Source organism: Anser anser (assembly GCF_964211835.1).
Source record: "Anser anser genome assembly, chromosome: 1".
Lineage (NCBI taxonomy): Eukaryota > Metazoa > Chordata > Aves > Anseriformes > Anatidae > Anser > Anser anser.
Window position 1 is genome coordinate 149,281,440 of NC_139720.1, and position 13,770 is coordinate 149,295,209.

The 13,770-nt window shown below is 40.5% G+C and overlaps 1 protein-coding gene across 3 annotated transcripts in view; it reads right to left on the minus strand.

Moving 5' to 3' along the window:
* Positions 1 to 13,770, minus strand: part of IRS2 (insulin receptor substrate 2) — a 30,512-nt gene that overhangs the window by 12,977 nt on the left and 3,765 nt on the right. The window contains exon 2 of one of the 3 annotated variants that reach the window (XM_083847791.1): positions 9,730 to 12,407. The exons of 1 other annotated variant lie outside the window; for it this stretch is intronic. In XM_083847791.1, the coding sequence (XP_083703917.1) occupies positions 12,382 to 12,407 (26 nt within the window). In that variant the 3' untranslated portion in view covers positions 9,730 to 12,381. Of the gene's footprint in view, positions 1 to 9,729; positions 13,117 to 13,770 lie in introns of those variants that run through there. One more of the 3 variants, XM_083847790.1, reaches the window with a different exon arrangement.

The following is a 13,770-nucleotide window of genomic DNA, read 5'->3' on the forward strand; positions in this document are numbered from 1 at the left end:
CTAGGACTCTTTCAATAAAGCAATCAGATTAAAAAAAAAAAAAATCTTTCTCACTTCAGACGCGACACCTGAGAGTTTGGCTCTAGTCCCACCAGTGTCTAGCAGAGAATTCCCCTAGACTTCAGTGGGAATTTCCAGTACAGAAAGAGCTGCAGGTATTTACTGCCACCATCCCAACTTTCTGAAGCTGTTTAGGACATCTCAGGCAGGTGTTGTGAACACTTCAGGATGTCACATTCAGGAACTACAGCTAGGATGCTGTGCAGTAGATGAGACCTCATAAAAACTAAGATGCTGTAGAAATACTCTATGAAAAACAGAAAAGGAATTGCAGAAGAAATACTTTGCAAAATGCAAGTATTTTCCCTGGCACGTCTGTAGCTTTAAAGAACAAGTTTGCTTCCAAGTTTTAAGGAGGTGATATCATTGCATATTTCATGTATTGTAACTGAGATCAGGAAATACACTGAAAAGTGTTCAGTGAACATTGCAGCAGCTGCACAGTTAGAGAATATGCAGATGCCTTTCAATTTCACATTTACTGACCATGCACAATACACCATAAACTATCACGGAGAGAACAGGCCAGGCCAGGCAGGAATGCTTCACTATACCAGCTGATACATATATGAATACCAGTCTTGTTTTCTAGTCATTCTGTTTAAAATAGCCTTTAACACAGCACATTTGACCTCACCAAACCGCAGCTTTCTAATAGATGTCCCATCTCTATGCTAAGTGTGTAGGCTCCCTCTATAGTTAGGGAAAACAAAAGGCTTGTATCAGCCATGAAGACTGGCTTTGACCTGCCTCTTCAATACTCTGCAGGCACCTATATCTTTCCAGTGACTACCTATGCAAGTTAGATCCTCATATTTAGAGGACTGTTTCATTAGGATCCTGTTAAGGTGCAAACAAGGTGTCTACAGATTGGGCCAAAACCTCTTAGATCTACATACAGAGAAAAAACACTGGCTAGATGAAAGAAAGCACCATATATAGAGAAACCTACAAGAGGAATACTGACACATAGGACCTACTGAAGACACTCACACTAAACTTACAACACTGGTGGAACTGAGCAGCTTCATTCAGAACACCTGTACTAAGGTCCCCTAAGATTTTACCACAGAATTAGAGTCAAAGAATGATTTCAATCACAGAATGGTTTGGGTCAGAAGGCACCTTAAAGACCATCTAATTCCAACCCCCCCGCCATGGGCAGGGACACCTCCCACCAGACCAGGCTGCCCAAAGCCCCATCCAGCCTGGCCTTGAACACCTCCAGGGATGGGGCAGCCACAGCTTCTCTGGGAAACCTGTGCCAACGCCTCCAGTTCCTACCACCGTTGTGAAGGATATGAAGTCCTATGGTCATCCTGTGGCCTCAGAAAAAGATATTTCTGCCTATTAATTACACTCTTTTGTCCATCTGACCAAAACAAGAGCCCAGCACAGCTAAATCCCACAAAACTTGTTAGGAAAACATGGCTTAATTGCCTCCTCTGGAATATGCTCCCTCGCCCTGCAAATATCTTACCCAGCCAATGCTAAACAATCAATCAAACTCGTCCACAGCAGTCACAAGATGTCTGTTCACAAGCAGGAAAAACAAACCAACCAAAGTGAGGCACTAATAAAAGGCACAACTCTGCCAGTGTTTTCCAGTTCGGTGCCTCAGCCTTCCCAACAGTCATCAAAATGTCTCTAAGTAAAAAAGCCACATTCAATTGATACTTGAGATGGGAGACCACAGGAACACACTTTCCCAAACAGCAGATACAAGACTTGGACAAAAACACTTAGGTGAGAAAAACATCTCCGTAAAACACATATAAAACAAACCCAACATGAACAGCCTGTAAATGAGGGGTTCCTCGACACCGGAGCTTTAGAAATTGCAGTCCATGGACTACTTCAGAGCTGGTAGCTTATACTGTATTGAAGGTCCTTATTTCCAGCAGCTATTTTGAATTAAAGTACATTGAAAAGATTTAACTGATGTAGTTAATTATTGTGATTCCAGAAAGATATTACGTGGCTACAAATGGGATAAAAAGGGATCTAAGACAATTCAGGAGAAAGAAGAGAGATGGTTGCAAGCTTTTCCATTAATATCTGATAGCTGCTACAGATGATCTTGGAAACCTATGTCAAAATAAGATCAAAAGTTACCACATTATAGAAGCAGAGGATATGGTTAAAAATAGGTGCCACCGTATACTTCAGGACCAATACACATGCTCCAAATACACAAGAAAAACTCCAATAACATCTGATCGAATGAAGAAACAGGGATTCAGACTTAGAAGACACATGGCAATGCCGTTCATTCTGAGTTACAGTCATAACCCACAGTGCTATATCCTGTACTGTTCTGGGTACTGTGTATTTCCAGTGCTTTTCCTCAACTAAATCACAGGATTTGGACATGTGTTTCCTGCTCCTGGATTAACTGACAATTACCGAATGTAGTTCTTTTTAGCACTGTGCTGTTTCTTTGTGAGAAACCTATGAGACAACAGTTTTCCATGTATCAAATATACTGTATTTCCTGCTTCCTGGTAAGAATTAGCTTTGCTTGTATATGATGCAAATAACGAGTAAATATCTTTTTGACACATACCAAAATGTGAGCTGTTTCTTAGACTACAGAAGCAAAATGAAGACCTTGCTCAAGTACACACACCCACAGCTACACTAATTTGAGTAAGATAAAGCCACTTCATCATAAAACCACTTGAACATTCAGTGAAGCTATGGTTTCACGTGGTTAAAAAAATAAAGGATTGCAAAGAAGAATTTAACAGTTTTCATAAAGGATTTATTTGCCTACTGCTCTACCACCCTCAGCAGAGCTCCCTAGGAGTTTGCCTACGAAGTGGAAAGAAGAAGTTGTCTGCTCAGGTAGCCCTCTACAAAGTGCTTGGGAAAAACACCTCAGAAAAACAAGCCAAAAATCAGTGCTTGATAAAGGGGATGGGATACAAAATAGACTAGCATGAAATCCTGAACAAGGAAACGTTTCTTAATGCTCGCATCTTGAGTTAAGATACCTCACGACAATACGTATATACTTCGTTCCACTTGGGATGGAGAGTCTAAACCTGTCTCCTACACACCAATCCTCAAAAGAGCTTACTATTTTCCTTTCTAAACTCAGCAAGTAGAGAACAGTTGAAGGACCAGCCTTTCTCCATCTACTCATGCTCAGTCCCATGCCTCCCATCTGCTGGGAGCCCGAGTCCTACATACAGCTCTTAAAGTCCCACCTATGCTTAATTTAAGGAAACAGAGCAAGCTACACTATAATTGTAAGGAAATTATTAGTAAAAAAACAGTGTAAGTATATCCATTGGCAAAGTAAAAATAAGCAGAATACAAGGCTGAGTCTAAAGACAAAAAGTGTCATGTAAATAACTCTGGAAGTGTTTTTAAAGTATTATGGTTGAAGTGTTATCACCTTGTAAACCTACACAAGCCTATTTATGAGTACAACAAAAAAGAAAGACATTTACCCAGGAGTGCGCAGAGTATGATGTTACAGTATTTTCTTTTAATATAGGGAGCATCCACGTGGCCAGTAAGGCAAGTCAAAACTCACCATGTTCTTGACAGATGCAGCAGACTTGGGGAATAATTTCACTTGCAGACCACTCTCTAAGTGACTTTCTGAAACCACTGCATCAAACAGCAGCATTCTACCTAAACAACTTACACAGCTCATTCACAGCACGGGGCAGCTCCTTCTGCATTAAAGCACACCAGTTTAACCAGGCTCATTCAAGCTGCAAGATCTAAGGCTGTTGTTTACGCTCCCTAGCATAGGCGAGTATACAGCTATTAAAAATAACAGTCCATCAATTTATTTCTTCAGGGCCAAATTCTAGTTCTACTAAAGATCAGGAACAAAAACAAAACACACAGCTATTTCACTACCACCACGTTCTGCCATTTATTTGTTTAAAAAACAACAACAAAAAGTTTGTTTTCTAATGTTATCAGTTCTCACACAGCTTTTAGTTTACTGTCACTTAAAACGTTTGTACTAATGTGAAAAAAATTAAAAAGGACCTGGTCTAAAAATCACTTACAGTACTGACATACATAGGTGCATTTATATTTGGAAATAATCCTTTTGGCTAACATTTAACAATTGATTACTACCAATTTATTTATTTAGAACCCACGCAATCTACTATTTATTTAGAATACACCAGCTAGTGTTAAAAGTTTACCTTGGTAGGACTTTCATTTAACATTTAAAGATTTAAACAGAGCAGTGCAATGATATATTTTTGTAGATCTCCAAAAGAAAGCAGCAGCACCTTTGTACACACAAGAATCTGTCTGATACCTGTTTGAGAGGAACTGCTGCACTATGGGGATTATAAAGTGATAAGTACTCCCATTTTAAGTTTATAGCCAACTCCCTGAATTATTATGTGCCTCAGGATCATGTATGTTTATTCCTAATACCCCTCTCTGCATACCCACTTCTCTGTAACTATTGTTAAACTCATGAGCGCTAATTCTGTGACCAGCATTGAATGAACTACGTTCCCTTGTGTTGTTTAACATGTTTGATTCTAAGTCTAAATATGTTTACAGTTTCATAGTAAAGACTCATTAGCTGTAAATAATATTATAAAGTGACTCCTCAAAATTCACAAACTTAAGTATTTATCAAATTTTATCAATACTTTTTGTACAAGATTGCTACAATAGGAGCATAACTTTTCTTCTTATGTTAAACAGACAACATTATTATACTATAATAGTTAATACTCCATTAATTTTGGCAGAAATAATTGCTCAGGACTGAAACCTGTTGCGAAAGATGCAAGTCCAGCCTCCTACAAATATTTCCAAATGTTTGTGTTGTAAAAGCCAATGATACTACAACACAATTGAGCACAACTACTTTACAGTTGAATTTTACCTCTACCTTCCAGATCCAAATCTCATAACCCCCTTGCAAAGAAGTATTTTTCTGATATCAGGGAAAATTTTGGTTAGACGCTTCATCTGAGATTTGGTCTGCCTTTTAAAGTAAACCAAAAACAATCACAGGAGTTTTGGAAAGAAAGTCAGTATCAGAGAAACTGGTAAAAAGAAAACCGAAGAAAATCTCATTGCAACCTCTCAGTAATTCAAGCACTGGAGAGAGCACAGTAGTTGAAGCAGTCAGCTTGGTGATGTAAAGGAGTTTGGTACTAACTAAACAGAAAATAGATTTGCATCCCCATGTCAACCTCTTCTTCTTTACAATAATGCTAAAACATAGCACTATCAGTCACTGAGAAAAACTTCCCATAGTGCCAGTTACTTCCATCCCTGAAGGCAGACAAAGCCACCTTTATTACTGTTTTCTTGTCCTTGAGCTACTCTTCAAGTCGCCTTCTGCAGCCTGCATCCCATGGAAGAGCTAAGCCTACCTCTCCCCTCAAAAAATGTTCATAGGAACATCTTGTTCAATCATCTTTGCTGTGAGCAAAAGCCTAGATCCAAAAGAAAAGTCTGTCAAACTAATGTACAGAATGAGAATTCGGAAATGTTACCCAATTTAATGAAGGGTTAAACTGGACATAAAGGACCATCATAAACACTTGTTTTTAAAATAATATACTGACAGGGAGGACACAGGGCAACAGGCAAAACTAAAACTGTCTAGCTCTAATTTCATTGACATGATTTTCCAACTGCTACTGCAAAGATGTATTGATTTGTCTTTGACTTCAGAGAAGCAAAGTCCCCTGCCTCAAGTCTCACAGCATTATTCTTCATCTACTTCAAGTTGTCTGAGAAACAGCTTTGAAATCAAGACCAAACTGAACAGTGAGTTTCGTACCTTGCACTCATCAGCACAGCAGCTTTTTTTAGAGCATCACTTGGAAAAGCTTCGAAGAGTTGCTGCTGTGTCCTGCTGGTTCTGAGAAACTTCTGCCGTTTCTGGTACCAGCAAGTTCACCGGTTTGGCATTACACTAAAGCCCCAGTGCCTCCATTTCTGACCCCTTCAAACAAAAACAAGCTGCTCAACAATGTCTAATCCGTGCGTCATGTAATCCCGCTTAATACTCTACAAACTCTGGGCAATATTTGGGTAGTTTTTAAATTTAGCAGAGAACATCCTGGCCTACTTCAAAGACACCCTCGCCTTGGGTAGCATCCGCTAGAAACGTCACCCACACGCATTTCAAACAAGAGAAGCAGACGAGCAGGAACGCAGAAGAAAAAATTACGAAAGACAAAGTAAGACCCCCCCCCCGCCGGCCTAGTGATGTAATAGAAACCTGGAATACTACAAATCAGACGCCTGGAGAATGAACGCGTTACGCAACCACCAAGCACTCCAACCACGTGCAGATAAAGAGATGTCCCTTTTAACGCAGCCTCGGACCCACCGGGCAGCGTGGGACTGAGCCCCTCGCCAGTACTTCAGACTCCCCTGGGGATGGCTGACAGGGAAATCATGCACGTGCTCCTGCCATCCGCACAGAGCTATGAGGTAGGAAATTGGATGTCGCTCCGGCAGGGAAAGGGAAAATCCCTTCTTCGAGGCACCCTTCACTTTCTGCAACGTAATTATCTCAGAAGCGCCTCTCACCCACCGCAAGCGCTTCCGAAGAAGCCCAAATTAAATTCCACGGTAATTCTCGCGCATACCGTCCTGACCGTCCTTCCTCAGATCTTCCAGACCCTGGCTGAAGGACAAACGCGATCCTGTTTTGTTGAGGCTGTCAGGCAGACAGCCTCCCATCATTAGCCTTTTGTCAGCAGCGATGCCGGGGTAGATTACTAGCGCAGCGCCTGTCGTGGCAGGTGCATGGCCCTGGGGCTGCCATCTGCCAGGAAGGAAGTGTTCTCCTCTAGGATGCTGAAGAGATTGACAAAATGTAAACAAAACACTGAATCATTCCTAATCTATGGAATCAAGCTATTACGTCGCTCTTCCGCAACGTGGACGGTACGATCAGAGCCAGGGGGCTTCAGTCTGGGGCTTGTTTTTATTTCCTGTTAACTATTTTTGCGATTGGCTTACTAAGCTAATAATGCACTCTGAAATATTTTTTACGTTAACTGAGACAAGCAAATCTGGATTTGACAGCAAACAAACCACCCTAGTACCAGAGACACATATTTCAGAAATTACTTCTCTGCTTTCAGCTTCTGATGGGCTTCTTTACATCCTGCATTGCCCTTCACTGTGTGCAAAAAACACCTTTTTTTTTTTTTTAATATTTTTGATAACACCTATAAACAATTTTGGGCTGCCATCACTGATAAAAAATAAAAAGAATTTGTTTTGAAAAAAATGCAAAATTTGAAAATAAGAAAAACTGGATAGGTAACAACTTAGAGCATTGTCGTTGGTCTTTATTAATAATTTTCCAACTCTCACGATTAGACCAAGCTATTTATTCTAAATTCTCCTAGTTTTGCTCTGACTGGTGCCGGTGGTCCATTTTCCATCGCAGCGGCCAGGCAGCAGCACTTCTCCATGCAGAGGCACTTACCGGAGCAGTCACGGTAATGACTTCAGGAGCATTACTGCTTCGTGTCCAACACGGGGGAGAAGGCACACCACTGCTCTCCCCAAGTGGGCCTCACAGGTTAATCTGTTAGCACCCTACACTCAAAGTGTATTTTTTAAGTTATCCTCCGTAAAGGTGCGAGTAATCCTTACGTTGCTTTTTCTAAGTTTTCAGTCATGCTAACAATGCCTAAACCTCAAACACAAACACATCCTTGCAACTAAGGGACTCATCCTGTGTAAATGAGCGTGTAAACTGCACGTATCGCCTAAACCAGTCACCCAGGTTTCTTCCAGAGCTGACAGGGATGCAGTCAAGCTGAGGGGAAAATTCATGCTGCTTTCTAGTAGGAATTTAAAGTAGGTGGGAGGAGCCTTGGTGGCTCTGTTTACTCCTGCTGATTGTAGCGAGTGCCTAGAGCACTACTGGGAGATGCACACGGTCAGGCAGCAGAGACAAATACCAGTGCGAAAGCAAAAAAAAAAAACAACAAAAGTTGCCCTTTGGACAGGCTCCAGGAGGAAAACCAGTCTTTTCAGCAGTTGGCAGCAAGGAACTACTCAGCTGAACTTGGCTTTTCAAGGCTGCCACTCTTGACCCCCTACATACATACACACAAAAACTTTAAAAATAACTGCGTACCAGACAATGCGCACACAAGCAAAACACGACTGAACTCTGGGGTCAACGCACCATCTTTTAAAAGTGAATGGATGCTACTGATTTCCATGCGCACACAGCTCACTTCTAAGCAAACACTATAAGAAACAACAAAAAAACAGAGTTGTGAAACCCACAGATTTGCACACCCCAATTCATCAAATAAGCTGCTCACGCTATACTGTTATTGCACACACTTTGACACCTAGACACAAAGAGAACAAGTGGACAACCACTGTAGCCCATACAACATCTCAACAAATTAGGGGAAAAAAAAAAGATACAGCCATTTATTTACATGTTCAGTACTTCAAAAAGAAGCGTATTATTGATGCTTTCTCAGTGCTTTAGAGAAAATTTGATATAACCAGAAAATACCTGAATGTATCTATGCTGCCACTGAATAGGGAGGAAAGTTACATTACGTACACCGAGGACAGCACAATTTTTCTGTGGATGCTTGCTGTGTTTAAACTTTTAAACCACTTCAGCATCCCGGCATAATTATCGCTATTTAAAACTAATAGTAAAGTGAGTGTAAAGAAACCCATGTTATTCTCCCCTTATTACAAAAACAAAACAAAAAAGAAACAAACACCACCATATAAAACATGTCCTAATGCTCCCTCTGTTCAAACATTCCTTCATCCATTTTACTCACAAGTGAACGTTAGTCTCTGTAGCTATCTTGAAAGAAATCAAGTAATCAGAAGCAATCATCAACCTAAGCATTTCCTCTGCCTTGAGCAATGACTGTACCGGTTCATTTTAGAACAAACCCACCATTCAACTCTGTCTATAACAATTTATCTTAAATGACTCAAAGCAACCATGACATTCTTTATATGAACAGTATAGCTAAACATAATTTAGAGTATAAAGCAAAATAGAAGTCTAAAACGTGTTACAAGTTTTAATATTCTGTCTGCTTGTAAAAAGCTGACGTCCGTATAATCAACATCATTTAAAATATCAAAGGCTTCATTTCATCTTAGATAAACTCAGTTTACATTTTGTTCAATGAATGGCTCTGCTCGGTTCAGACCTAGCCATTTTGGTGTGGTCACCTGTAAAATGCAATTTTAGAGACAAGAAGTGCATTCATAGAGGCAGTAAAAGACAACCTCAGATTTTTAATTCTTAGTTCAAGAGGTGAAATCCAACTACGTAAGCTATTAAGAGTAGTTCAGTTCTTTCGGGTGTTAATTACAATGTTCTCAAGGAAGTTGTCAGTAAGAGAAAATACTACGCTTACAACTACTTTATTCAAAGAAGATCTTAAAACGTACAGATTTCTAACACAGCATATAGTTCTTTCAATTCTTTTAAGGAGTCATTTAGACATGAATGCAAGTTTTGGAAACGAGACAATTAAACATTCTCATGTCGCTCTGAGAACCAAAACTTTATGGCATTTGGCACAGTAGAAGGGAAAAGATCTTAATAATTCATTGTGCAAAGTAATCTAAAAGAAAAAGGAAACAAGGGTTATGTATTAAATAATCTGAAATGCCATTAGAAAGACACAGGAAGAGATTTCTTAAGATAGGCTTTTTATTGTTTAGGCGCAATCATAAAACCCTCACAAAAGTAAGAGCTAATTGACAAGGGGGAGGTTCATTATTATCAAAAATCACCTTATTACGATCTTAAGTAGATGCATTACAGATGATGACTATTTTAAATAAATCAAGACAAAGGAAACTAACACAGGAGGAAACCACCCTCAGTTTTTTTGCATCATTATACATAATATCTGTTCAGTTTTGGAAAATTAGACGAACTACTAGAAGCATTTAAAAGTTACAGAGCATTTTGTTAATAGAAAACAGAATTAAAGATAACACACCCAAGTATGGTGTTTTCAGTCAAGCAAAATTCCCTATTACACACCCACTAAATTTAATGGGAATTTTACTTAGGAATTCCAGGATTACACACAAAGGGTAAAATCTTAACCCCACCAAAATCGAGACAAAGCTCCCACTTGACTTCAATGGAGCTAAGATCCTCCATAAAAACTCAGCTCATTGTTGGGTGTGACCTGTCATAAATACAGTGGAATAAATAACTTACACTATATGAGAAAATAACCGTAAACGTCTCCATAAATAATGAAAACCATACACAGTTCATACTTTTTTAAAGCAAAAAAGCGATCATCATTTAAGAACAAAGGCTAGCTAATTATCAGCATGTAACAAGAGTTTTAACTGACCAGTAACAGTATTATTTTATTTACATGTTGGACAAAGGCAAGCGTTTCTCGGATTCTTAAGCATTTGCACACTTTCAGAGTACAGTAAAACTAAATGAGCTGATAATTTCGAGCAACCTTTTGATTTTTCTGTTTTGACTGCAATTGTGGTGGCAGGAGCTTGCTCTTGTCGCGACAGGAGAGAATCCCAGAAGCACAGCACTGCTACAGCAGAGGTCAGGTACTGGCAGAGGAGACAAGCTACACGTGAAAATCAACCACCTCCAAATGGTACAGATAATTTCCATTCAAATATTTATCCACATGAAAACATGTTGATTGCTACAGACCTCTAGGAAGCATTCAAATTGATTTTTTTTCATTTTTTTAAATGTATTTTACACTGAATTACAACGAGATTGTTCGTATATCCTGTATCTGAGATGCTCCCCTGTTCCAACTACTAAACATATATGGATCCTCCGTTGTTTTAAAAAAAAACAACTTCCTAGAAAGCTCCCTCTAGTTTTGAAGAAGTAAAGCTTCCCACTTTGATAATATATTCAAAAACAACATCTGAAAAAAGTGCAAAGAGCTAAGTAAACAATGCTGACTATATGCAATATAAGCAATCTCTTGTACAAACCATTAATTTACTAAATTAGTTTCTCTCAAATCTATCAGAATTACTTCTGTGTTAAAGTAAGTTTACTCTTCCTTATGCTCAAATACGGTTTTCTTTAAATTGTCTATGTATTTCTCTGCAGAATACGAAAGTCTTAGTAATTTCCCAAGCCACAACTTTTGATATTTAAATACACTGGCACAACACTAAATCACCTTTTTAACAGTGGCAGAAGCAGCTCTGTAAACAAACTTCAGTTTGTAGTCCTAACAAAAACCAAAAGAGAAACTCAGAAATTTGCAGAAGTCGATCCTACGTACGCTCCTCAGATTCTTTGTGATATATTCCTACTTTCCCATGCTATGACTCTCCCAGTCAGTCTGCCACAAACGCAACTGGCATGAAACCCTGCATTTGACATATAACCCAGACCGCTGCTGAGGGATGCTTGTGCAAGTTTTTTCTTACCGCCCTGGCCTGATATTGGCTACAGCAACCCCCTAGCAGAGCGAGACTGCACCGATGCGCAGCAGGCGGACACATTTTTCAGGGAAACAGAAGGATGGGAAGGAGAGCTTTGCCTCCTACGTGGAGATTAAACCTCGACGAGTTTACCCAGAACGCTTCTGGATGCGGTCGACATTTATAAGCTTAAAGGAAACGGGGGAAATAAATACACATGCAGATTACATATTAATGCAAGTCTATAACCACCCGTGGATAAATACACAATTAATCCCTCTCCACTGTACACCGTGTACCAAATTAACGTGGCTGCGTTTATTGCATTACCCTTTTGTTTACTTTGTCAGAAGGACAGCAGTCAATTCCCCCAGCTTATCTGACTGATCGGCTGCTCTGCTCCTGCTTTCCGCCTGGGTGATGGAAACGCCGCCATCCACGCCAGGTTTTCTCTGTCACTGGCTCCCGCTCCCCTCCCCCTGCTCCCCCTCTGCCTTGGGGTCAGCAGTTTGGAGACTGTTGTGGAAATCTCTCCTTCCCAGCACCCCCCGGCTTGCAGTTGGGGCCGTAGGTGGCTTAAGACAAACCCCTTGTATCTGTGAAAAATCAGGTTTTTTGCAAATAAACACGCACAGTTGTTTGCCAGCGTCCTGGGCTGCGGTCCCAAAGCTGGCCTTTTAGATGGCAACGCCACCAGCAGCATCCACACCGCTTCAGGTCAAGACACACGAATCCCGAAAATGACTCCAGCAAAAATAAAAGCAACTGACAAGGAACACTCTGCCCCCAACCCCCCGAGTCATTCAGAGTAAGCGTTCATCCTTTAAAACTTTGCCATTTCATTCAACAATCCTCTCGTCTTAATTAGGTTCAAAGCTCGCTCTGCCAGCGGCGGATCTCTCATCTTTTCCATCTTCCTGTACTTCCTATCAAAAGAGAAAATATTTTCTTCTTCAAAATCAGCTAGCTAGTTAGAAAACAGAAGGAAAAAAACGTGAGTGTAGCTCTACAAGCTGTCACTTTCTGAGTATGATTGACGACCTCTGTCAGCACTATGAATGCAGAAGCAATACCTATTTACCTCCAAGCAACTGCTTCTGCACGGTATGTCATTTCACCCCGCTGGACCCATAAACATCTATTACAGCTATATATGCATACAGGTTTAAAGTACCATGTCTTGCATAAATGCAACAGCAAAGAGGATCCCTACGGTGCCTCATCATTAACTTTTAATCCTTGACAGATTGGCTGCTCTGGGCCCTCCCCAACTCACGCTCACTTGTGTGCGAATTCTCGCTTGTTAAGAGGAGGCGGGTTGCTATTTGGGGGGGGGGGGGGGGTGCTCTTTGTTCTTTCCTAAAGAAAAAAAAAAAAAAGCAAAAAGCAGGAAAACCAGCACCTCAACAAAGGAACAGCTACATAATTAAAACAGAAATTCTCCCTCGGCCCCCAGTTTCGGGTTTCTTAGGCTTGCTTTTGTCTTCGAGCAGCCAGCGTTTTTTCGACCCACTCCCAAGCCCGCCACCCAGCCGGTGATTCCCAGCGGAGCCCGGCTGCACGCCACCACCGTAGGGTCGGCCTCGGAGCAAAATGTGCAACGCGACATGGAACAGCTCAGGCGTACGGCGTCTTCTGGAAAGGTTTTTTTTTTTTTTTAAGGAAAAAAAAAAAAAACATTTCACATTCCACGCTCACCATGATTTACTGTTAAACTTTTGCAAGAGATAAGAGATTTCAAAATCAAGATATTAAAATAACCCTCCTCGTTTTGTTGCGATTGACCTTCCCAGCTAGAGTGCCAAGGATTTTTTTTTCTTTTTTTTTTTTTTTGTAATCTGATGGTCTCACTGCAACAATTCTGGTTTTTAACTCAATCGTTTTACATTTTTAAACGGTATGTAGAAGCTGCATTAACATAAACTATTTTGGTCACAGATTCCAAACACTTTCTGAAAACCTTACATAAGAAAACTCTGAAGTATAACCCAACCATGGTAACAGTGTAAACATCAGCTTCTATTGAGGTACCCAGGAGTACACACTCGTAACAGCACAGCAGAACTTAAACGTGAAGGAATATCCCCCAATTAAACTTCTTCCTCATACAAAAAGAAAGCCAGTTCCTCCAGGACCATCGATTTCAGGATGGGTTTGGGAAGAGAGATTTTGAAGGCAGGAGGCCCCGGGGGAACGCCCTCCGTGACAAAACAGGGTCCACCCGTGAGGAACAAACACATTTAAGCAAAGCCACACACGTGGCAGGCACCGTCAGACGTCGCTACTCAC